At 42.3% G+C, this 26,704-nt stretch overlaps 1 protein-coding gene across 4 annotated transcripts in view; it reads left to right on the plus strand.

Moving 5' to 3' along the window:
- ADGRB3 (adhesion G protein-coupled receptor B3) overlaps window positions 1-26,704 on the plus strand; it is a 1,221,611-nt gene that overhangs the window by 1,149,046 nt on the left and 45,861 nt on the right. For all 4 annotated transcript variants that reach the window (XM_082251903.1, XM_082251901.1, XM_082251904.1 and 1 more), the window contains one exon: window positions 5,718-5,757. In XM_082251903.1, the coding sequence (XP_082108029.1) occupies window positions 5,718-5,757 (40 nt within the window). The remainder of the gene's footprint in view (window positions 1-5,717; window positions 5,758-26,704) is intronic.

Raw genomic sequence — 26,704 nt, forward strand, 5'->3', positions numbered from 1 at the left:
TAGCAGCAGCCAGGCAGACAGTTACAGGATCACAATCTGGTTCCAGGTCGAAGACAGGCAGTGGTTGGAAAAGTGCTGGTAGTGAGGTACAAAGTCAGGAGTTAGTGTCATGGTCAACAGTCCAGGCCAGGGTCTGTAAAACAAAGAGCAGCAGGCAAAATCAGACAAGGGAAATCCAAAGAAAAAAGTCATACTTAGCTGGGTCAGTAAGAAGATCAGCAGGTGTGGCAGTGGCGGCTGGTGCTCAAAATTTTTGGGGGGACGCAAACAGAAAAATGTAATAGGCATTGCTTTGCGGCAAAAAACACTTTAAAAAATTGCGTGACTTTGAGGTCGCAAAAGTGGGAAAGGGGCCTTCAGTAAATAAGGTATAGTGTGCCCCCTTTCAATGCAGAGTGACCAGCATGCCCCCTTTCAATGCAGAGAGACCAGCGTGCCCCCTTTCAATGCAGAGAGACCAGTGTGCCCCCTTTCAATGCAGAGAGACCAGTGTGCCCCCTTTCAATGCAGAGAGACCAGCGTACCCCCTTTCAATGCACAGTGACCAGCGTGCCCCCCCCTTCAATGCACAGTGACCATCGTGCCCCCTTTCAAAGCACGGTGACCAGTGTGCCCCCTTTCAATGCACAGTGACCATCGTGCCCCCTTTCAATGCACGGTGACCAGTGTGCCCCCTTTCAATGCACAGTGACCAGCATGCCCCCTTTCAATGCAGTGACCAGCGTACATGTCCCCTTCAATGCAGTGACCAGCATACATGCCCCCTTTCAATGCAGTGACCAGCGTACATGCCCCCTTTCAATGCAGTGACCAGTGTACATGCTCCCTTCAATGCAGTGACCATCATACATGCCCCTTTCAATGCAGTGACCAGTGTACATGCCCCTTCAATGCAGTGACCAGCATACATTCCCCCAATGCAGAGATCAGCATGCGTGCCCCCTTCAATGCAGTGGCCAGCATACATTCCACCAATGCAGTGATCAGTGGGCATGCCCCCTTACTTACCTGGAGCAGCAGCGGCAGTGGACAGCTTCTCATCAGTGTCCCGGCGGCGCGTCTCTGAGTCCTCCCGCTCCCGCCTCCTCCTCAGCCAATGGCATGGGGTTTGCCTTGCGGCCAATTAGGAAACGCGCATCGGACGCGCTTCCTGATTGGCCAGGAGGAGGATCGGTGTGACAATAGCGAATTTTCATTCGCTATTGTCACACAATGGGTGGGCTCTGGGCGCACTGCTCTGTGCCCCAGCTCCACCGTTTGCATCACCCTATTAGAGCCTCTGGCTCTAATCAGGTGATTTAAAAAAAAACCCCATTAAGCTCCATGCGTCCAGCGCCCTGCATGCAGATTAGCGGGCCGGACGCATGGATGGGGGGGGCGGTGCCCCTGCGTTCTCATTACACCGGCCACCACTGAGGTGTGGGAATACAGATCACAGGAATTAGAACTGAAAAAAATCCAGTAATGAGGCTAGTCAGACCTCAGGTTTAAATATGTATAAAATGGTCGCCAGGATCTGCCAGCACGTCTGTGCTTCCACTATTGCTCCGTGGCCATGCCTGCTCATGCGCATGAGCATTCTTGTTCTCACATGTCTCGTTAAGCTATGCTCACGATGCTACAAGTGTGCACAGGAATGAGTACTTGCTGCAAGAAAATGAGCACTTCACAAGGTTTTTATCTGTTCTCTTATGTTGTGAAAGATCTGGCATATCTTCTGGTAGTTTGTTGTGCACTTGATAAGTTTGCAAAAGCTATGAAGAAGTCATGTAATTTATCCTACTGCAGAGCTGCACAGGAAGCTTCTCTCTGGCCCATCTTTTCTTTCAGCTGTCATATTATGTTAAAAATAAGAAGGAAAATTAGGAGAAAAAAGTGTGAGCAAAAAAAAAAAAAAAATAATGCATGCCAATACACTGATGATTTTCATACAATTGGGCTACACATTGTGAGCCACATCTAATACTGTATGCAACTAATGGAACTATAGAGTTGGTATAAATGATTTGCATTCCAAAATACTTTAATGCGTATTAAATATGCAATAAATAGAGGTAATGGTTAAATGTGGCTCACTGTGAGGTCACTGCATTGCCATTAATGTATTAATTACAGTTCAGTCTAGAATGTGGTCTTCCTATGGACAGAATATAGGTAAATTGCTTGTTTGTTTGTTTTTTTAATAAATATAATTCATCAGAATGTGTAGGAGTATCATACTTTTTAAGATGTTAAGCTATGGTGAACAAACTAAAAGATAAATTAGTTGAGTTACTAAAACTAGAGAGTGCAAAATCTGGTGCAGCTGTGCATGATAGCCAATCAGCTTCTAACTTCAGCTTGTTCAATTTTAGCTTTGACAAAAAAAAAAAAAGAAAACTGGAGGCTGATTGGTTTCTATGCAAAGCTGCAGCATATTTCGCACTCTCCAGTTTTAGTAAATCAACCTCAAAGTGTGAAATAATGCCTGGTAAATATGAAAAGATGTTGTACTGTGCTGTACATGTATTAGTTCTCTACTGTGATGATCACAATAAATATAAATTATAATGTTTGTGATGATAAATATACACAATTATTTCTCAGTGATAAGTTTATATGTTAGAGAATACATAAAATTTGATGTAGAATCATTTAGCTCTTTAAAATGTATACAGGCTTTTTAATACTAGGTTTAAAACATTATGCCCCTTGCTGAGGTAGGGATTACTCTGAATTGAATTATCTAGCTCAAACATAAAAGCCAGCATGCAAAAACGACATTGCTACTTCACAGATACAGGACATGCTTTAATGCGGCAAGCACAGGAATATTTTCATTCTCTGCTGCTCAGTGCAACCTCCAGTGGTAGACTTGAAATTTACATCCAAAGGCCACTAGAGTCTTATTGTACTACAAGACCTTTAATATTTCATTCCTTTGTTCCATATATTTGCGTTCTCCTGTCAATAAATATAATTCTTGAGAAGTGCTTGTGGAATTCTTTGAACTCCAAAATTATTAAAAAATAAGACAACACAATTTATCGCTAACAACACAAGTCTTCACAATGGCTACAAGTGGAATATGAATGCAGGCTTTATTTGCAGTGTAATTAAAGTCAGATAGATAAAGTACCCTGGCTAGTAGCTGAGAGATTTAATAAGTATTTTCTGTACGGTGGGCTGACTTGATTACTAATATTCATCTTATATGTCACAGTTGGGGTTCTATGCTATTGCATGCTTAATACCTCCCGCTTGCCATCACCCTTGCATTTATCAACAGATAAATATTGTTCATGTTCCAAGGTATTGCGTTTTGTTAAAAGCTGTTATTATATTTGTTAGAGACAGGCAATGTTGTGCTAAGTGTATTATTTTTGGCAGAATAAAGTGCATACCTTTGTAAATGTCTAGTGATGAATTATCCTGTTAGCCCAACATTGTAGTCCATTGATGGTCAGGACCCACCAGTGGTAGCTAAATAAAATGACCAGTGTGACATGCTGTGGTTTTAAATTTTTGTCTTTTTTTGTAAGGAAAAATGTCAGATAAGAGATAGTTGAAATAGCAGAAATTGAGGTTGAGACATATTTTAAAACTGTAAATCTGTTTTGCCTTGCTTTCTTCCGGACACAGTTTATCAAAAGAGAAAGGAAGTGTGTGATGAAATCTAGGTGGATTTAACAGTAGTCTGTGACTCTCTGTAGACATGTGAAAATCAGCTGCATTGGTGACAATAATTAAATCCTATAAAAAAGAAACATTTGATTTCAGATCATTAGTGATTAGCGAGTTCAGGGGCTAAAGTGCATAGGTGTTCATGTTAAATGCAGCTGTTTCCATGAATACATTTGAAAGGAAGGTATACATTTGATAAGAAAATGCTGCATTTGATCTGCCTAGTCTGCAGTTCAAATTATTCTAAATATCGTATGCTGCATCCAAAGGCATGCAATGCAGTACAAAGCAGGACAGACAGAACTATACACTACTCCCCTGATGTCAATGGAAATTTTATTGACCTACAATTGATATGCTTTTTCAAACCCATAACAAAAACCCTGAAATCATATTTCTGATTATACGTGTTTTTAACCAAGTGTAGACAACTGTGACTAGGACAGGTGACTTAAAGCAGTATTAAACTCAAAACTAAAGATGTAATAAATCACAGCTTATCATCATGTAGATTGATGTGGTGGCTGGATTATTTTTTTTTTTAGGGCTCTTTCACACGGCCGCTCCGATATTTTATTCCGTTGCGGCACTTTTTCTTTTTTTTTTTTCACGGACACGGATGACACTTGTGTCATCCGCTCCGTATGTCCACATATCATCCCATCCGTTTGCAGATGATATACGGACATAATGTAGGTCTATGGGGATTGCGGATGTTAGCGGATGACACCGCTGACATCCGATTTTGCATCCTTTCCGTTTTTTAAACGGAAGAAAAATAGGGTTCTGTTCCATTCCAAAAAACGGAACAGAACTGAAAAGACGCAAATCGGATGTCAGCGGTGTCATCCGCTGACATCCGCAATCCCACTGATATGCATTATGTCCCTTTTTTCATCCACAAAAAAATGGGATGAAATACGGACACGCGGAGCGCCCGTGTGAAAGAGCCCTTGGACTTTTTTTCCTCTGTTTTCACCTGGTGATCTGGCCAGTAGCACACCTCAAACAATAGAGTACCTACTCTCTCAATAAAGGAGCAACAGAGACATGTTTAGACAGCAGCACTGTCAGTCTGAAGGGGGGGGGGGGGGGGTTGTTTTAGATGCCCTAGCAGTTTTAGATACACTAACAGATTAAAGCGGAACTGCACTTAAAACGTTATACATAGTTACAGCAAACAGGTTTTTTTTTCCTTTTGAGTTGAAGGTTTAAAATAAACAAAAGTTGATCATTGTAAGCACCGCTGTCAGTGGTAATTGGTTTGTGTCATTCTTCTAACCACTACATCTGCAGGACAGCTTGTTCTGCTGAAAAACAAAATTGTTACTGGTAAATCAAATGTAGTGGTGTAATGGTGAAAATAAAACAAAAAAAGGCTAAAAAAAAAACATACAAAGCCATTACAACAAAAAGTTGGTAAACTGCAATGCAGTATAATAATGCAGTCCAAAAGAAGTTATTACAAGCAGCCTTTCTCTGTCATCATTTTGATATTCAGTTGCATATTGATCAGCCAAAGGGTCCTTTTTCTGCCCCTTTATAGGGTGCTTATTGACTCACTAACTCTACAGTCTATTAACTCTACTAACTGTAATCTGTCACAATAATAGTGGTTTATTCTGCCACAGTTTATAGACACCTTAACCTTTAAACTTCATTAAAGCACAGCAATAGTAAGGGCCATAACCTACAGAGCAAGAAATGCATCTTATAGCCTTCCCCAAACCATATGGCTGGTTTACTAAAGGAGTTGAAAATGTTCACTCAATAACAAAGAGGATGATTTACACCTCAAAAGCAAAGAATGAAGATTTACTTCATTTATCCAATCCTGTGAAAAGCAGATTCCCATTTATTTATTTTATCTGATAACTGCCCATGCATAGTTAAAGTGGATCTTCAAGGTTTTTTTGGAAAAATGATCAACTCTTTTAATAAATCGACCTCAATATATCAATGTTAGTGCATATTATTATATAAGCAATGCTATATGAATAAAGCACTCTGGTGATTAATATGTATAACTTTGCTTTTTTCTCTCTCAATAACAGACAGACTTTGAAAAAGATGTGGACATTGCTTGCCGGTCAGGTAAGAGCATATATCAACTGAAAAATCGATATAACTCTGTGAGAATAGTACAAGTTTATGATTACAAACAGAGACTGCTAGGTTCCCTGTTGCTGAAAAAAATGGGTAGCGCTCTTAGTAATTTTTCAAAATTGAAATAAAATGCTGCTTGCCACTGTGAAATCATGCAACAGAAATATCATTGTATTGTATAAACTGAATGTGAAACCACCAGCCAAACTCTAGTGTATATCAGGAATTCCAGCATTAACCATGCAAAACGAACAAAGTAGTATCTGCGCTTGGTTGATAGGTCAGAGTTGGCAGCCAGCACCAACAGGTTTGATCATACACCAACAATACAAATATAAAACAAAGGGTGCAGGACCAACAAAAAGTTCTATGAAACATAATATTATGAAGTCCACCCGTTACAGCTTGCAAAGATGTAGAAGAAAGTCCCCGCACCACCTGAGGTGAGAAAGGTGCACACATCACCAACATGGAAAAATGGGGCAATCCTGCTTACCGGATGGTGTTGACCCTCAAATTATAGAGAGGTCAATAACAGCATATGAGGGACTTGAATTGAGAATTCACATCAAAGTCAGGCATACACAGCGTTCCCCACCACATTATTTAATTCCAGGAACTCTTCACGCTCATGGTGCAGCAAACTTCCACTTCTAATGCAGCATATGAACCCATAGGCAATAAGCTAAAAAATCCTCTTCTGGAAATTCAGGGACAATTGGGTTATACTGCTGCCAACAGGAGGATTTGGACAGAGGATGAAGCTGCATATATTCTCATCGCTGAGAAAAGTTTGCTCTCATGGCAAAATCTGAAGCATTCACTTCCACAATAAAAGGTAGTTCATGGACAGGATGTACCAATATTTAAGAAGTAAAATGTATAAAGACATGTCATGCCAAACATGGGTTGGCCTCTCTGTGATCCCGATCCTGATAGCTGGTGGGTTTGGGCGCTGATGGAGGTTTATCCGCTCTGGTGGTTTCCAGGGCACCAAGTGAATACAAGAGTAATGTCCTCGTCAGCTGTGAAGTCAGTGACTGGGGTACAGAGGGCCGTCAGGCGCACGTTCGGAGCATGTATGCTCCTTCATGCAGTAGTATTAACCATAAATCATAAAAACACACTTTTAAAGCTTTTACGCTAAAAAATTTCACTTAGCTGTCTTTGCAGTAACACTTAAAATTCTGCTATTCATTACAATAACTATAGAATCTGTGCAGTAAACATATTGCTTAGCATTTTCAGAGCTGCTCCGAGATATCAGTATGGGCAAGACAAAGACCTCTGTGCACTGTCACTTTTCTAAAATGGGACACTTGGCTCAATTCACCAAGCTATAACACGTGTTATTTACCATAACAATTGTTACTCTCAGAAATATGACCGTCATTTTGAGCTGCTATTGCTGAAACAACAAACATTATGGCAGATAACAAATACTATAGCTTAGTAAATTGTGGCTATAATCCTTCAGCTTCAAACAAAATGGTTTGAGAGTGGTTAACATTTTAGATTTGTGAGGAAATATAACAGATCAGCTGCTGTTTTTATATTTTTTCTTGGCTTATGTTTACTACTAAACATGATAATGTTTTTCTCTGCACAAGAAACGTTTTTTTTTTTTTTTTTTTTTCGGTTCCAGGAGAATAAAAAATATAATTTTAAAGTTAAACTCTAGTTTTGTTGAGAAAAGAAACCATCCCATTCAGGTCATCTGTATAGATAGTACAAGAATTAATGTATAACAAATGCCCTATACAAAATGTGTTATACTTTTCAAGTTTTTTTATTTGGATACTAAGTTGGAATTATAGTCACATAATTAGTCCCAGCGTTGTAACAAGAAACACCATATCTTGTGAAGTGAGAGTCAAGTTAAAAAATCCTAATCTCCATAGTTTTGCAAGTTCATGACTCAGAGAGTGCTGAAATTAGTAGGTCAGCATGACAGCCAAGAACTAATATATATGGAAAGAAAGTTCAGCAATGGCATATATCCTTCCATATAAGTTTACTCTGTGGACATTGCCAGGGATGCCATATTCCCCACAACAACTAGTAATTTGACCTAAAGTGCTACGTACATTTCTGGAACAGCCTGTGAGGCTTTATTCACATCAATTACTTTTTTCATGCTTTTTGCAGAAACATAGGTCATTATTTTTAACATGGGTTCCCATGGAACACATTCACATCAATGCTATTTTGTGCCTCTGCATTTTTGGAAAGGGTCAGAGATTTTTTTAAATGCAAAATGCTGCTTTTTTTGCTTTTTAGGTTCAATAGATTTCAATGGAGAAGCTGCAGAAAAGCAGGTAGTGCGTTTTTACCATAAATTTGCCGCAATTTGCATTTTAAAATCTGCCAAATAACAAATTTGCCCAAAAAAAAAAGCACAAAAATGCAAATTGCGATAAGAACGCAAAAAGCACTGCAGAAACACTCAAAAGCAACATGCATAGGTATAAATAGAGCCACAGACATGTTAAAGTTCAATTAGGCTAAACACTCCAGCAAAACTTGTGTAAAAAGTACTCTACCGTGTCTGCAGAATTGTTTTAGAAAATGGCTGCTGGCCCAAATTGCAATAGAAGCATAACTACATTACAAAGTAACTTGTGTATCAATTATTGTATATATGTTACATTAAGAGCCCATTCACATTGAGGCGACACGACTTCGGGGGGCGACCTGCGAAGTTGCGTGCACCGATGTGCACCGTGACTTTGGCGCGACTTGCAGAGACTTCACATAATGGAAGTCTATGCAAGTTGCTCCGAGGTCGCCCCAAAGTAGTACAGGACCCTTTTTCTAAGTCAGATCGACTTGTGTCGCTCCTATTAGAACGGGTCCTGTACTACTCAATGGACCGCGACATACCGCGACTTGTCAGGCTGACAAGTCACCTGACAAATTGCGCTAATGTGAATGGGCTCTAAGGGTAACAACACTGGAATTTACCTTTAAATCTGCCTATGTAGATGTATTAATTGGAGATGGTGTAATCAGGAGATTTACAGATTATTTGCCTTTTGATTTCATGAATTAAACCCTTTAGGTATCTGGAAATCATGATTCAAAATCATGATGCATGCATGATCCTCTGGACAAATCCACATAATAGATGTTGGGAAAACTTTCCCTTGCTTTCTCTCCTGGTGATCAAAGACAGACAAGACCAAGACAGTATTAAAAACCTGAAAGAGGTTTTTACTTTTTCCCACTCTTTGAAATAAATTGCTTGTGCCCTCCCACCACAATTTGATAGATTTTGTTTAATCACTGGAAACTACATAGGAGTTGGTTACTGAATTCCTACAAAGACAGAAATACATACCTATTATAAAAAATAGAAAGACAGAAACACAAAGCTAACACCCCCCCCCCTTACACCCCCACCCCGCTATCCCTTCAAAAGGTTCAGAATGTCCAGGGACGGTCACAGTAGTCACATGAGAGTGACATGGGAGCCAGTCCTGCTGGATACTGATCATTAGTAGTGGGGCCTGAGGGCTGTGGTAACACTTTGGTCTCTCTGTGCTGGGAATGTGCGATGTTCGAACTCTCAGCACAGAAATATTAGCTGCCTAGCAATGCATATGTGCAGTGTGTGGGTGTAAACGCCCCCCCCCCGTCACTGTTAGTACTGTTAATTAAATATTATTTATCTTTTTTATTATTTGTGTTCCCAATAGTATGTAAGTACAATATTTAGGTTGTTGAACTCTAATAGGCAACATTTCAGTTTTCTCCACCACTGCACTAACATGCACTACCCCACTCTGACCCACTGCATTTACATGCTCTGGGGGGAATTATCAAAACTGGAGCAGACGTTAACTGGAGCAGTCGTGCATGGCAACCAAACAGCTTCTATCCTCAGCTAGTTCGGTTACGCTTTGAAAATAAAAATAGAAACTGATAGGTTGCCATGACCAACTTCTCCAGATTCTGTCTGCTTCAGTTTTGATACATTTTCTCAAATAAGAGAATCCATCAAAACTGGAGCAGACAGAATTTGGAGCACTGTCTCCACCACGGCATATTGCTATTCATCTTGTTCAAACAAACATTTCTCTGTAATCAAATACTACCATTAAATGCGTAGTCAGCCTGGTAGTTTGAATTAATTTCCATCTATGACAGATGGTGCAGCATGCATTAATGATTGTTTATGAAAATTATACATATATTTCTGTAATTTAGGGGAAATCCATGATGTCCAAATATTTAGTCTTGCTATTCTAAACAAAGCTAATAGCATTTCATTTTTTTTTTTTTTTTACCCCTTCAAAGTAGTAATCCAGTTGCCACCTTCATACTAGTGCTATATCAGGCTCTCTAACAATAAGCGCTCAAAATTTCCAGCTAGACCTGTTTCTGACCAGCTTTTATAGACATGTGGGAAAAAATATTGTTCATTTCTGTACCCCGAGGATTCCATGCAAGATGGTGTTCTTATCTTAACACATGTAAAAAAATGTATGCCTTATTTGCTTGAAGACCTGGACTAATATATATATATATATATATATATATATATATATATATATGTATATGTATATATATATATATATATATATATATATATATATATATATTTTTATATATATATATATATATATATATATATATTTTTTTTTTTTTTGCCCAAACAAACTGCAAAATCTAATTTCTATTTAGGAGATATGCCACCAAACAATTTTTTCTTATAAAACCAATTGGATGGAGAATATAATATAGATATTATTGACAATAAAGCACTAAAAATTGTTATTACCTCGGCTGCCTAGGTGAAGCCACAATGCATCTGGAATGCATGTTGATGAGGACAAGAGCTTCTTCCCCACAAACCTTGCCTGATGGTTGTAGGGGACTATAGATGGAGGTCTTACTGTAATCTGAAAGATCCCTTAAAAATAAGGGAGCCCCAGATTCCAGAGCCCCTACGTATGGTCTGGTATGGGTTTTCGGGGTTTCACATTTATTTTTCATTTTTTGCACAAGTTTCCCCCTTAAAATCTATACCAGACTCAAAGGGGTTGATTTACTAAAACTGGAGAGTGCAAAAGCTGGTGAAGCTCTGCATAGAAGCCAGTCAGCTTCCAGTTTTATTTTTTTGTCAAAGCTTAATAGAACAAGTTGAAGTTAGAAGCTGATTGGCTACCATGCACAGCTGCACCAGGTTTTTCACTCTCCAGATATAGTACATCAACCCCAAAGTGTTTGGTATAGAATTTGGAGGACCCTAAGCCCTTTAAAAATCCAAACCAGACCTAAAGGGCCTTGTATGAATTTTGGGGAGGACCTCACTTTTATTTTTATTACATTATCCCTGCTATTTATCTACATTCACTTGTCAGTCTAGAATCCCCCTGACAGTTGCATATTCTGGCTGGGGATGAGTCACTGGTTGTTAGTGGCAGCAGGTGTCCCTAACCACAAGGAGGAAGCTGTCAGATTTAGAAGTAGTAATAATACCACTGCTAAATGTTTCACTTTACTCTGCAACTTGAAGTTCATTTAGCCAAACACCCATTTGTTAAGCCGTTCCAGAAAAATTCTCTATAGATTGGACACAGTGTGGGATTCTCCCCCATATTGCTTCCCCTGCTGGTCGAATGTTTTTAGCCTGTTAACTCTTAAGGTTGAATTTTCTTAAGCAATTTTTCTCTTAGGATCAAATGTAAAAGTTGTTACATTTATCTGGCAAAGGGAAACAAGGAAACTATTGCACACATATTAAGGTACATACATTACGAAAATTATTCCTTACTCTTGCATGTATGTTTAGCAAAGCACATTTTTTAAAAATAGACCCCTTAAACACAAAGATGAGCCTCCCATTATAAAGAGAGATGGCAACAAATACATACCTTCACGAAGGAGCTTGAGCTTCCATATAAAGCTCATGCTATTGCACTGCACAGTTCCTTTTCTCAAGTTCACAGAAGAGATTGGAATTGAACTCCTTACGGGACAGTAAAAAATGAAAAAGTCCTTAGACAGTTAAAGGAAAAATTCCTTTCATATACTAACACAGCCACATCTATGCTCACCCACAAACTGAACCAAACTCTATGTCCTCCACATATCTGTATTTATACATTGAAAAACTCTATGGGTGCAGTAGCTACTTTGCCATCTGAGGTGTTAAAATGTTTTAAAGTTTTAAAGTTTTTCATTTCTGTTGCTGCTTGCTCCTACCTTTGCAGAATGTTGGTTGGTGGAATATACCCCTCCCTACTTTTACTAGCTCTCAGTGAGACAAGCAAAAGTAATGTTAAAGTTAATTATTATTATTTTTTTAAAGTAACAAATGTGTCATACTTACCTGCTCTGTGCAGTGGCCTTGCACAGAGCAGCCTCAATTCTCCTCTCCTCAGGTCACCCGCTGGCACTCCTGCCCACAGAACATGCAGCTTGCAATGGGGCAGCCAACCAGGCTCGCTCCCAAGCCACAGCTCTGCGTGTCCTGTAACACACAGAGCTGTGGCTCAGCCCCATCCCCTCTCTCTCTCCTCATTGGCTCACTGGCTGTGATTGACAGCCAATGGCTCCTGCTGCTGTCTCAGCAAGTAAGGACGGGGAGTCCCCAGATAGTGAGGCTCCCGTGCACATCACTGGATCACAAAAGGGGCTCAGGTAAGTACTAGGGGGCTGGGGGGGGGGGCTGCTGCACAAAGAAGGTTTTTTACCTTCATACATAGAATGCATGAAGGTACAACACCTGCAGCCTTTACTAACACATTAATTAATTAATTAATGCTCCTTGTATAGAGGAAGAAATTTAAGGGGTTAATAAATCCCTAAAACATACTACTGCCTCAGGATCAGGTGGCTTTACTACTGCTTACTATAAGCACTAATCTCCCCTTTCAGGCCCTAGATTTAATTTGCTATTTAACATCCATCTTACAAGGTCATTGTTTTCCCAAGGAGATGCTTTTGGTCAGCATCTCTTTACTTCCAAAGCACAATAAGGACCATTTTTACCACAAAATTGTAGCCCTCAAGACTTTCAGTATTGTCCTTGCTGACAGATGTGCCTCCAAAATTGCAGCCCTTACTTCCCCTGATTAGTCAGGATTTATTCCTAGCAGATTAATTACAGACAATATTTGTCTAGTTACTAATTTTATCAAAGATACAAACCTGCACTTGAGGGAGGTCTTATTACTTAGTCTAAATATTCATAAAGCCTTTGACAGTGTAACTTGGCTCTACTTGCTGGCTGTTTTTCAACAATATGGCTTTGATGGTTAGTTTTTACATGGCTTCCAAGCTTTGTACCACACACAATCCCGGGGTGTAATTCCAGGGTTCTTTCCATTGGGCTGGGACACCTAACAAAGATTATTATTTTCCCCTTTTCTCTTTGCACTTGCTATGGCCACTGCCATCAAGTTGTACTTGGATATTGTAGAATATTGTAGGGTATTCCAATGGTCATCAAAGCTTCAAACTGTATATGTATGGGGATGACAGCATGTTGCTTCTCTCCTGTATATCTCCCTCAGGATTTAAAATATACTTAAATTATGGAAATCATACTTAATCTCCATATTGGGTAGGGTGACATCTATTAAGATGAATATTCTCCCAAAGGTACTATACCCATATAGGGCTCTACCGTTTATGGTTCCCAAATCTTTTTTAGATCACTTCCAAAAGCAGATTTAAAAAATATATTTAATTTGATAAATTATCCAGATTTTCAAAACAAATACTTTATAGATCCCAATTTAATGGGTGTCTTGGCCTTCCACAATTTTAGTGGTGCTACCTACTGGCTAGGTTCAAACAGCTTGCTTAATGAAACATTGTAAACTCCAAATTCCTTTGAGTTAAATTTGAAGCAGGCTCCATTTCCCCCAAATATCTACCAGATCTGTTCTGGTCTTCCTCAATTTCATATACCACTTTGGCTCTGATAGCCCAGTCACTTCATATCTGGAACCTCTACAAGTATTGCCTAATTTTCCTCAGTTACCTGGACCTCATTCTTAGGAGACCCTACCTAGGTTCACCTCTGCATTTCCTTCTTCTGGAACCTTTTTCCAGAGGAGGGCAAATGGGCTGATTACTCTTTCTGCTCTCCAAGACAATGCAGCATTCATTACATTTGCTCACCTCCAAACTCTTAAGTATTATTCTCAGCGAGAAGTGCTTTGCTAAATTCAAACTCAACACGGTTTTGCTTCTCACTATGCCTTATCCCTTTCTTCCAAATCTACTCCTTATGAATGAATATGCCATGATTCCCCTAGGGGCAAAGGATTGATTTTCATTCTCTATTGTCTGCTGACAGATAACCCCAACTGCTCAAATTTTGTCCAGTTCCCCAGAAACCAGCCAAATTTTGATCAGTATATAGCCAGCTAAATAGAGATGTTAAACCACTCTGGTAGAGAGGGGCTCTCACCACTCAATCAAAAACTAGAAAAAAAAATTGGGCTTTAGATACACTTTAAGTAGGGAATCTGTTCACTTTGCAAAGTGAATACGCACTTTGAAAAGTTGATGTTACCTTTGCAACATAAATGACAATGAAAAAGGTGAAACCCTGTTCTAATTAATTACACAATTATGTAGCCCTTATGTAGCCCCTTACAAAATCTGAAGTTTTGTATTGAGTTTGTTTCAAGCAAAAATACCAGTTTACAATTTGCTTATTAGATAGTTCCCAAAGTGAATATGTATACATAAATTGATCTACTACTCTTACGCTATCAATCAACTAGTATGGTTTTCGAAATGCCAGATTTGTATAGTATTATGCAGCAATGAATTTCAGAATGTTCTGGATTCCTAGGATTGTCTGTTGTCTGATACATTATTGCAGTGTGCCTGGGTTTGGAATGTTTCTTGATCATGAGCAATCATACATATCTAGCCATTTGAAATATTTACAACCCCCATCCCCATATAAAATATAGTCATTGTCACTGAAATGTTTGCTCTCTGTTGGAAAGTCAAATCATAAGAATTTAATTTGCTGGCAACAGAAGATCACCTATTTACAGACAACTAGGAATAGAACTCAGTGCCCAGCAGAAGTTACAAAACACATTACTCGAGGGAATAATTATTTTTGCTTGAACAGGAGAATTTTTTCACTTCAGTGAACAAACAAATATGACATGTATCTAAGTTGGGAATAATACTTTCACAAAAAGCAAATGAAAAATGCAGACAGAAAATGTGAATTGGTATTTGGTTTCAGGTTGTCCTTTAAACAAAGTAAAGCATGGTAGCCCTTAGGTAACAACGTGCAATATTTAAATACAAGTTAAATATACTTTATTAAGTTCTGTACATAATGCAATATTATTACAAACCACATACTGGATACTTTTCTGTCATTTACTATTATGCAATAAAAACAGATTGCAGCTGATTTACTAAAGAAAAATAGGATGTTCACTAAGTTTCGTGAATAAAGTAAAGCTCTGCTCACTTCAATCATCTAGTCATATGCAAGGGGGATAAATATTTTTTTATTTCACTGCACATAAATCTGCATTTGAATTAAACATAACTTAACTTTGTTAGTGTAAAGTGGGCTTTCTGAACCATTTCAACACAGAGGAACCCTTAAAATAAATTTCTGGTCTCGGGGAACCCCTGCTAAAAATTAAAAATTTTACAACTCATGACACATTAGTGTGACAGCCAGTGTGAAGAATGCTCCTTACTCTTGTCGTCATTGGGGAGAATTACCCCTTACTCCCCAAAAGGAACAAAGGTATCATTGGAAACTTATCTGAGAGGCAGAAATTGCCCATTTCTCAAGGAATCCCTAGCAACCTCAGGAGGAACCGTAGGGTTCCATGGAACCCTGGTGTAAAGTGTAACTATGAAAAAACTCACTAAATCGACATAAGAAGCAGTTTGTCATTAGCATTAACACAGCAGATTTTGCTTTTTTTTTTGGTTCCCCCTGTAATATAATTTTACTACTTGTTGATCCTCCCAGTGGATCTGTTATTTTTCTTTAGATGTCTTCTTCAATAAGGCATCTACGTTGATAGGGAGGAGACCTTTGATGGTGGGGGTGATGTGTATACCTAGGTAAGGGATGGAGACTTCGGTCCAGGGGTAAGGATAGTCTCTCTGGAGGCAGTCAGCGTCTCGTTTACTAACACCCATGTTCAGTATTAAGGATTTGGACGTGTTCACCTTGTGGTAGGAAACCGAGCTGAATTCAGAAAGAATTCTATGGACTGCCGGGAGGGACTGGTTTGGATCGGTAAGGGCAAGCACGACGTCATCTGCGAACAGATTTACCGTGTGGGAAACGGAACCCATCTGGAATCCCCGCACTACGTTATCCGATCTAATGGCCTCCGCCAGGGGTTCGATCATCAAGTTAAAGATCGTGGGTGAGAGGGGACAGCCCTGGCGGGTGCCATTTGTTATGGTAAAAGGGTTCGATGTTGTGCCAGCAGTAAGGACCTGGGCAGAGGGGCATGAGTAAAGGGCAAGAATCGCAGCGAGTATGCTTCCGGAGAAGCCAAATTTTTCCAACGTAAGTCGCATAAACAACCAGTTAACCCTGTCAAACGCCTTCTCTGCATCCAAAGTAAGGAGCAGAGAAGGCGTTTTTGACATCTCCGCCAAGTGGACTAGGTTTATGATCCGCCGCGTGGCATCCGACGTTTGCCTGCCCGGCATAAAACCCATCTGGTCGTTCCTTACAAGCAGGGGGAGGAAGGGCTGAAGTCTGGACACCAAGATTTTGGCGTAGATTTTCAGGTCGCTATTCAATAGAGAAATGGGACGGTAGTTGGCTGGGAGACTAGCATCCTTGCCGGGTTTGGGAATTGTGGTGATATATGCGCTCAACATCTCTTTAGGGAATTCAGCTTTGCAGGCAGCCTGATTAAATACCTCAACTAGGTGGGGACCCAGGGTGTCAACATGAAGCTTGTAATATTCATTACAAAGACCATCCGGGCCCGGTGATTTCCCAGTGGGGAGTCGTTTTATGGCTTTGGAAATTTCAGTCATGGTAAAAGGGGACGATAGGGATTGGAGGTGGGCGTCAGTCAGGGACGGTAATTGTATTTTATCCAAGAACTGTCGAATGAGAATTTGAGTCGGTTGAACTGTGTTGGGGTCTCGGTCTAGGTTGTAGAGGGACCCATAGAAATCTGCGAATTCGTTCGCTATATCCCGGGAATGGGTCAGTCTAGAACCAGTAGAGTGTCGGGAAAGGTGGGAAATCCTCGTAGAGACTCTACGTTGCTTAATCCTCGCTGCTAAAAACTTGCCTGCCTTATTCGCGTGCGCATAGTATTTGAGCTTAAGCACCCTCAAATGTCTGTCATAACGTTCCATGAGGTGGGATTTCAGAGAGTCCCGCGCTCGGGAAAGCTGTGAGGCTATTGTTTGTGTGGGAGAAGATTTATGTGTAGTCTCAAGGTCACGTATCTCAGTCAAGAGAGCCGTGAGTTTACGACTATAGGCCCTACGCATCCTGGCAGTCTGTTGAATGCACACACCGCGAATAACCGCCTTGTGCGCCCCCCAGAGCACCCAGGGATCCGACACAGAGGGGGCATTGAGTTTAAAATATTCAGAAAGCTGCTTTCTGATCACCTTGCCAGCAGTTGGATCCTGGAGTACCTTAATATCACAACGCCAGACTGATGTCCGTTCCCTGGGCCCCGACTCCTCCAGGACTATTTCCACAGCCGCGTGGTCAGACCACGTGATGTTTCTGATAGCCGAGGAGGAGACTTTGCCCAGGAAAGGGAGATCAGCCCAGAACATGTCAATACGTGAGTACGAATTATGTCTTGAGGAGTAAAACGAATAGTCCCTTTCTGAACCATGTTGGCAGCGCCACACATCAAATAATTGTTCCGAGGCCAAAAAGGAGCCCAAGGAAAGTTGTCGGCCCCGGGCGGGCACGGAGGTGTCAAGCCCTGGGTCGACCACTGAGTTCATGTCACCACAAACCACCAGATTACCATAGACGTCTCCGGAGATCTTTTTCATCAGCCTAGAGAGGAAGCGTTTTTGGTGTGTGTTGGGAGCATAGACTGCCACCAAAGTCAATGGCATTGCGTTGAAGTCACCTTGAAGGACGAGGTATCTGCCATCAGGATCCTGGGTCAGCTTGCGCATCGTAAAGGCAATTGAGTCCCTCAGTGCAATCAGCACCCCTCGTTTCTTCTCAGTGGCGTTGGCAAAGAACAAAGTAGGAAAGTTCCTGTGTGAGAACTTGGGCTGGTGATGGAGCTTGAAATGGGTCTCTTGGATGCAGACCACGTCAGCACCACTGTTACACAACTCAGTCCACAGGGAGAACCGCTTAACTGGGTGGTTCAGACCATTCACATTTAACGATAAAAACTTGATGGTCATGGTATCATCAGAGAAACAGACCGGATCATCTGGACGAGAGTCGTGGGTAATGCAATACGTTCAATAGAAGCAAGTCCTACAGTCCGTCTGGAGCAACATAGGGAAAAGGGGAGGAAAAGCAGACAGGGTGGGGGAGTCTGACAAAGGATAAAAAAGAGTCCAGATGCAGGTGAGACCTGCAACGAAAAGAGAGGGGCCATTAGGTCAAACATGCCTAGGCCAGGGACTAACGTTGAGCTGACATTGGGGGGTGTTCACCTCCGGGTGAGGGGTGTTTGGAACTGGACCTTTTGCGGGACACAACGTGCCAGTCATCCGGGAGGGTCTGCGGCGACCGGGATCTGGAAGACCGCGACTGAGCGTCAGGCGGCTCCGGAATGATGCCCCAGCGATGCAGAAGGGCCATACCTTCTTCAAGAGAAGCAATCGTCACAGTGTTGCCTTGGTGGGTGATTGATAGTTGAGCCGGGTGCTTCCATTTGTGCATAATTTGGTGGTTCCTCAGGGCTTTTGTTATGGTGGCAAGATTCCTACGCTTCTGGAGCGTATGTCTGGATAGGTCTGGCAGGATCTGCACCTGCGGAAAGTCCCCAGGGAGAGCTTGAAGCTGTCTAGAGGCCAGAAGTATTCTGTCCTTCGTCTGAAAAAAATGCACACGGAGCAAAACGTCCCGAGGCAGATCCTGTGCAATGAAATGGGGCTTAGGGATCCTGTGAATCCTATCTATCTCCAATTCGGTCGCAGTTAGAGAGGGGACCAGTGCAGAGAAAAGATCAGTAGCCATTTTGCGCAAATTTTGAGGCTGGACAGATTCAGGGATACCCCTTAGTTTCAAATTGTTCCTCCGAGACCTGTCTTCCAGGTCAGCAAGTTTGTCCTTAATCCAATCAATGTCATCTGTATGGTCATTGTGAGCCGAGATGAGGGTATTGAGGGATAAAGAACATTTAGACATGGAGGCTTCGGCATTATCCATTCTCACCTCCAGCTGCTGCACATCTTGTCTTGTCCGGGTGAGGCTTTGCATTACATCTGTGTGCAGTGATGACCAGAGGGAATGGAGCATACCTTTAAGCAGTGTGGCAGAAATAGGATGATCACCCACTGGGAATGCGGCAAAAGGATCCGCAGGCAGCGTGCTCGATCCCCTGGGATCCACAGGAGGGGAGGCTGATTGATCCATCCCGCATGGTTGAGCGGGATCAGGGGGGGGAGAGCCCCAGCGGGGACGCTGTTTCGCCGGGCTCCTCGAGGATGGGGAGGGGGGAGTGGAGGCACCGGAGGAATTGCCGCTATCTGGATTAGCCACTTGCCTGAGCTGCTGAACTCCGCCACCCTGGCTCCCTCCTCGGGCTGGTGCGTGCTGCGGGGGCCTGCCGGCGCCATCTTGCCGGAGTCCAGCAGAGCTGGATATGAGAAAGCCGTCCAGCTTGCGCGATTGCGCGGATCCCTTCTTGTTCCTCATCTCTCCCGGAGGTGAAGGGGAGATCGTGAGGGCTGGTGAGCTCACCGTGGAGGCTGTAATCGGTGGATGTCCCGGGTGGCCGAGCGGAGCCGAAAAACTAAGCGGCCATCTTCAGCGCCGGAAGCCACGCCCCCACCGATCTGTTATTTTTCCATTTCCTGTAACAAACCAAGTTGTCCAGTTGTAGTTAGAAAGCTCGAGACACAACAATTACAATAACAGGGGTTTAAAAATGATTAGCTTTTACTAACACGATTTAAAGTGTTTTTAAACCCAAAGCCAAAAATATAATTAGCTTTTTGTTTTTAGGCTTTTCCCTCTTTTTTCCTCCAGTGATCTGGTGAGTAGCACACCTCCTGTGTTAGAGTGCCATCACTTTGAATAAAAATGCAGAGGGGGCACATTTAGACAGCAGCTTTGTCAGCCTAGGGGGAGGGAAGTGTTTGATGTACTAGCAGATTTAAATGCACTAACAAATCGAAGCTAAACTCCAGCCAACACTTTATAAGCAGTTACAGCAAACTCTTCTTTTCTTGGGATAAAGGTTTTCCATAAATACTTGTAATCACCCCTGCCAGTGTTAAAAGTTTTGTCTCATACATGCCACTGCAAGAGAGCTTCTTGTTCTTTTGAAAAACAACAGACTTACTGGCCATATCACCAGGTGAAAAAAAAGAATAAAGGAAGGAAAGATTAACTACTTAAGGGCCGAGCCCATTTTTGACACATTTTGTTCACAAGTTAAAATCAGTATTTTTTGCTAGAAAACTACTTAGAACCCCCAAACATTATATATATTTTTTTAGCAAAGACCCTGGAGAATAAAATGGCGATCATTTCACAATTTTTTGTCACGTGGAATTTGCGCAGTGGTCTTTCAAACGCCATTATTTTGGAAAAATTACATTTCACTGCATTTAAAAAAAAACTAAACAGTAAAGTTTGCCCATTTTTTTGTATATTGTGAAAGATGATGTCACGCTGAGTAAATAGATACCTAACATGTTACGTTTTAAAATTGCGCACACCCGCAGAATGGCGACAAACTACTGTCAATAAAACTCTCCATAGGCGACGCTTTAAAAAATGTTAACGCTTACCAGTTTAGAGTTAGAGAGTATCTCTTTTTTAAAATGATTGCTCTCGCTCTGGCGATCGCAGTGATATCTCACATGTGTGGTTTGAAAAGTGATTTCATTTGCGACGTGACTTCCTGTATACCTTTTCTTTCATGCGCGAGCTCACGGCGACGGGGGTGGCTAAAATGTTTTTTTTTTTTCTATTTATTTTTTTTTTTTTTAATTTTGGCACAGGTTTTTTAAAAAAAAAAATCTGATCACTTTTATTGCTGTAACAAGCAATGTAAACATCCCTTGTGACAGCAATAGTAAGTGACAGGTACTCTTTATGGAGGGATCGAGGGTGTAAAAGACCTTAGACCCCTCCACTACACTTCCATGTATTCAAAACGCAGAAAACAGACTTTTGAATGCATTCACTTTTTAAATCCGGTGCCTTTAGCAGCCGAGTAACCCGGATGTGACATCATGGACGCCGCCTCCGGGTTAAGTCATCGGAGACCCGATTGAAGCCACATCCGGCTTTTATCGGGACTCCAACCAGCCGGCAGATGCGCTGGCTGTTTGCTCGGGTCTCCAGGTGGGACGGGAGACCCAGGCAGAGCCACGGAAGGCGGCGGAAGGGGGGGGGGGGCGCTCTAAAAATTGGTACCAGGGTGATGCCTCCCTGGTAGCTAGAGGCATCACCCCGGTACAACCACTTAAAGGCAGCCAACGTAGGTCTACGTGGCTGGTTGGTAAGTGGTTAAAAAGAAAATGAGTACAGCCATCACATCTAAGAATTGGGAAGCTGCAATATAATAAATGTTTGCTTTTGAGTTTAATGCCATTTAATTTTTTTTTTTTTTTTCTTGCAATAATTTTTATTGTGTTTACATAAGAACAAACAATGAGATAAGGAGAAGAACAATAACATAGTCCATGTAACTGAATGATAAGCAGCATAAGGTTTGAGGTACGCATACATCAACGAACAGTCACACAGTAGAAATGAAGCATCCGTATCCGTAATGAAATACAATTTGATCGTAGTAGCGATGCCCATCCTATCCAGGCACCCCATCTGGGAGCAAACTGTGCCACGGGGAGGATGACAGCATAGCCAGCATCTCTTTAGCATGTATCAAAATGTTATTAAAGCATAGGGGTACATCAATGGGAGTCTAGAAAGTAGAACAAGATAAATAGGACAGAAGGGGTGAAAGGTGGGTAAAAGGAACCTCCAAAATAGTAGGAGGCAATGGGGGAAAAGAGAAAGCAAAGAACGACAAGAAGGTCACGTCAGAGGTTCCCATCAGCAGGTGTCAAGTGGCCCGGGTAAAGGGGAATGTTAGAGTATAATGCCCACGGCTCCCAAACTGCTGCAAAAATGTGTTCCCTGTCAAGCAAAATGCCCGCTAATTTCTCCTGAGACATAATCCAGGAGATTTTCCGTTTTGCCGCAGTGAGGGAAATAGTGTCTCGCTTCCAGGATCTAGCGAGTGTCATCTTGGCACCAAGAAGGATAAAAAAAAACAATCTGGACATGTGTTTGGGGGCGTGAGCAATAGGATAATTAAGTAAAGCTATCTTGGGGTCCTGTGGAATAGCCAGACCAGAAATCTTCCTCAAAAGGTGGAAGATCTTATTCCAGAAGGACCTGATATGTGGACAGGACCACCAGGTATGATACATAGAGCCCGTCATCCCACAATTACGGAAGCACAATGGGGAGGTATTAGGAAACATCGCAGCCAATCTGGCCGGGACTCTATACCATCTGGTAAGAACTTTTACATTGGCTTCTATCAGGGAGATATTCAAGACGCCTTTAAATGAGCGGCGAAAACATTGTGTCCAAGTATCCAATGGGAGCGACTCGCCTAGGTCAGATTCCCAGGAAATCGCATATGAGGGTTTGGCCCTAGTCGATGCCAGGGAGGCGTAGATGATGGAAATGCCACCTCTCTGATCCAGTATATTAGAGCACCAATTCTCATACGGGGTGAGTGTGGGGGATTCCGGTTTGGTCAGCCAAATGGAGTGTAGGAAGTGAAGAATCTGTGAGTGTCGGAATAATTCTGAAGGGGGCATCTTCAAGATCTTCTTACAGTGCCCTAAATTGAGGGGACCTAATCTGTTGAAGAAATGTCCGATTCTGAATAAACCCTTGTTGACCCACCATTTAAAGGCCTTTATATCCATCCCAGGAGGGAAATCGGGGTTGTTAAATAAATGAGTTAGAGGTTTCAAATCTGATGTGATCTTGGGGAGCTTATATAATGCGTTGCAAAGAGATACAGAGTGAGATAACGTCGGGGCAAGAATAGGAGGCCTGTTTTTAGGTTTACACCATAGAAGATAGTCGATTGTGTGGTGGGGGACTGCCTGCCGCTCAATATGGACCCAATCAGGCTTAGGACCCCTAGAATAAACCATAGATATTTGTGAAAGCTGTGAGGCCTGGTAGTACCACCACAGACAAGGAAGGCCCAACCCGCCGTCCTCTTTCCTGCGAAACAAGATGGATTTAGGGCAACGATGCCCTTTGTTGCCCCAAACATAGCGAACAATTTTAGACTGTAATTTAGATAGTTGCGATTTAGTAAGAGGGATGGGAAGTGATCTAAAGAGATATAAGATGCGTGGTAACAAGGTCATTTTGACCGTATTAATTCTCCCTATCCATGAGAGCTCTAGCTTAGACCAGGTGTTAAGATCGTCCTCCAGTTTTTTAAAGGTGCCCGGATAATTGACCGAGTAAAGTTTATCAATGGAATTTGGAAGTTTAACGCCAAGGTAAGGAATGAAATTAGGGTTCCATTGGAAGGGGAAGTAAGACCGAAGGTTATCTAGGAGAAGGGGGGGGGGGGCAGAAATGTTCAGTGCGGTAGATTTGGGAATATTGACATGGAGGCCCGAAATCTGACCAAATTCCTGAAGAAGTTTGAGAATGTTAGGAGTGGAGATAAGTGGAGAGGTAACAAACAATAAAAGAAGGAAAGTGTCGCGCTCAAACATAAATATAAAGTGCCTGTGCAGATATTAAATCAACAATTCATATTAGTACCAATCAAAATTCAAAACATCAATCAATCTGTGCCCAACATTAATGTAAAGTGCAAACAGTCCATATGCAGCATCAACCAGTCCACGTATCATTGGTGTCACACAATGTGGCAGAGACTTGATAGTTAGTGCAGATTAAGCCTTCACCTCCACACTTCACCCAGTGATCTAGTAAGGTACTCCTTACCGGAAATATATGACCCCTTGATTATAGGGGGTCACATAGACATTTTCTCCAACTCAATGCACGATCCTCAGCTCCTCTGTCACACAATAGGTTCCAGCAATAAGCCTTTAGAGCATATCTCGGATCAGGTGGCAAACATGGGTGGAATGAAAAGAGACTCTCATGGTGCAGTAAATCAAAACATGTCGCTTTATTTAAAAGGAAATGCACTTACTAAAATCTCCATAAAAGAATCGCCTTTCTCATCAGAGTATACAGCGGGGTTGAGAGCACTGCCGATCGTACAGCGCTCCTCTAACCCGGAAGTGGCTACGGTCTCACGTTTCCCTTCCCGACGTACGTTTCGTCAGTACGACCTGACGTCATCAGGGGATCCCCTGATCATCTGATCCCCTGATGACGTCAGGTCGTACTGACGAAACGGTCCGAGAGCGCAGTCTCCCTAATTTTAGATTTCAAAGCAAGAGGAATCATGGAGGTCTTGATGAAAATGTGGTCAATTCTGGAGTAAATGCGATGTGGGGCCGAAAAATGTGTATAGTCTTTCGTTTTCGGATTAAGTTCCCTCCAAATATCCGCGAGATTAGAGGCGTATAGGGAGCGAGCTATTGTGGTGCTCTGTTTGGGCAGGCGTTTAATTCGGGAGGTACCTGGCTGGGAATGATCTACAGAGCGATCGAGGGCGATATTGGAATCTCCGCCCACCACCACAAAACCATCAAAAAGGGGCGTGAGCTTGTGAAGCATAGCGGCAAAAAATTTTGCCTGTCCCTTATTCGGAGCGTAATAGGATATAAAAGTATAGGTAGCATTGTCAATGGTACCAGTTACAAGAATATAGCGACCATCAGGATCAACAACTGTTTTGGTCAATGAGAAAGCTATATGTCTGGCAATGCATACAGCCACTCCTTTCGTTTTGTTATCAGCATTGGCTAAAAAGAAATTATCATATTTGTGGTGTAGGAAAGAGGGACGATAGCTTTTGGGGAAATGTGTTTCCTGCACACATCTATGCGCTGGGAGTGGTATAGCTGAAAGAGTTTCCGTCGTTTGACGGGTGAATTAAGACCCTGAGTGTTGTGAGATGTTATTGATAGATGGGGAGGTGTAAGCATGGCAGTCATACTGGATCAGAGAGGGGAATCACCCCCCAAAGCGCTCGAAAACTTACCAAGGACAAGGAGTGTTGGGTTCCAAGTGTAGAGGTCAGCAGGTCTGTGCTTCAGCAAGACGGGACTACCCGGACATCGTGCAAAATGGGAACGTCGTCGGTGACAAGTAGAACTGATTGGGAAGCAAAGGAAGAGAGAGAGAGAACATGAGAGGGGGTAAAGAAATGACATGCAGAAGAGGGTGCGTAACAATTCCCATAGACAGTAGCCGTCATAATTAAAATGAAGGCATAAAACATGAAAGACATGAACAAAAATACATACAAAGACAACAAGAAAAAGGAAGAACGAGTTCCACAAGCCCATCTGAGCTTGAGAAGTCGCTTCCGATCCCCTCCGGGGGCACCCCTCCGGGGCTCCCGGCGAGGAAAACATTAAGCTGTCCAAGAGTAGAAAGCAATATCCACTCAGAGACAGGGTGAGGTGCAATAAAACCACCTCAGCCACACTGTAGGAGCTAGTGTGAGAGGGAGGGTAAAAAATGAACCTCCCCCCCATCAAACAATCGGTAGGAACTTAAAAAGCAATTCAATAAACAGAGTAACCATAACAAGTCGGTGCTAGAAAAAAGAGTAAACCGAAGATCAGGCAATAGCATATGAGAACGTCCAGCTGGCATTGGAGTATGGACCCCCCCATCCGGAGCCAAAGTAGGGTGGACCGGAAAGGAGGAGAGGGTGGGGGGAGAACAGGGAGAGGGCTAGGAGAGGGGTAGGAAGAGGAGGGGAGCCGGGGGGGGGGAAGGGGGAGGGAAAACCATGTGGGGGAGGAGTGAGGGGTCCTCTCCATGAGAAGAATGGCCCCAAATATCTGGGAATAAGTGATGTCCACATCCAGTGTCACTCAGCAGAACAAAATAGACAAAAGGATAAAATCAGGATCCCAAAAAACAGGCTGGAAGGCCCGCGGGAAAAGGCCATGCTGGCCAAGGAAGAAAAAGGAGGCAGAGCGGAGGACCGCCCATAGAGTTCCGTTTAAGGTGGTCTGGATTCTCTAGAACGCTTGGACTGTTGCTTGGTCCACAATGGAGTTAGAGGGCTGGGAGGAGAAGGGCGTTTGGAGCCAGATGGGCCTCTGTGTTGACTTGGTGGTAGCTGATCATGGGAGATAAGGCCCAATTGGAGTAGAATCCTTTCACCATCCGGGAAGGAGGAAAAACCATAGGACTTGTTGCGGTAAGAAAAGTTTAGTCTGAAAGGAAATGACCAACGATAGGTGATATTCTTTTGAGTAAGAGCTAAAAGCAGCGGCTTAAGAGATCTCCGCTTCTGAATGGTGTAGGGGGACAAATCCGCAAAAACCTGGATCTGGGCACCTTGTGTGGAGAGCTGGTCCGCATTGCGTGTAAGTCTCATGACCTCCTCCTTGACCGAATAGAAGTGAGGCTTAACAACAATGTCCCGAGGAAGACCATCAGCGCGTGGTGACTGGCGGGCTCTATGGGCCCTATCTAATTCCAGACGGTTATCAGTGATATCTGGAATGAGCTCCTTTAAGAATGTGCGAACAGCGGATTGAACATCCTTAATGGATTCAGGGAGCCCCCTGATGCGAAAGTTATAGCGTCTAGATCTATTTTCTAAATCATCAAGTTTAGCTGTGG

Source organism: Pelophylax lessonae, assembly GCF_965119305.1.
Source record: "Pelophylax lessonae genome assembly, chromosome: 3".
Taxonomy (NCBI): Eukaryota; Metazoa; Chordata; class Amphibia; order Anura; family Ranidae; genus Pelophylax; species Pelophylax lessonae.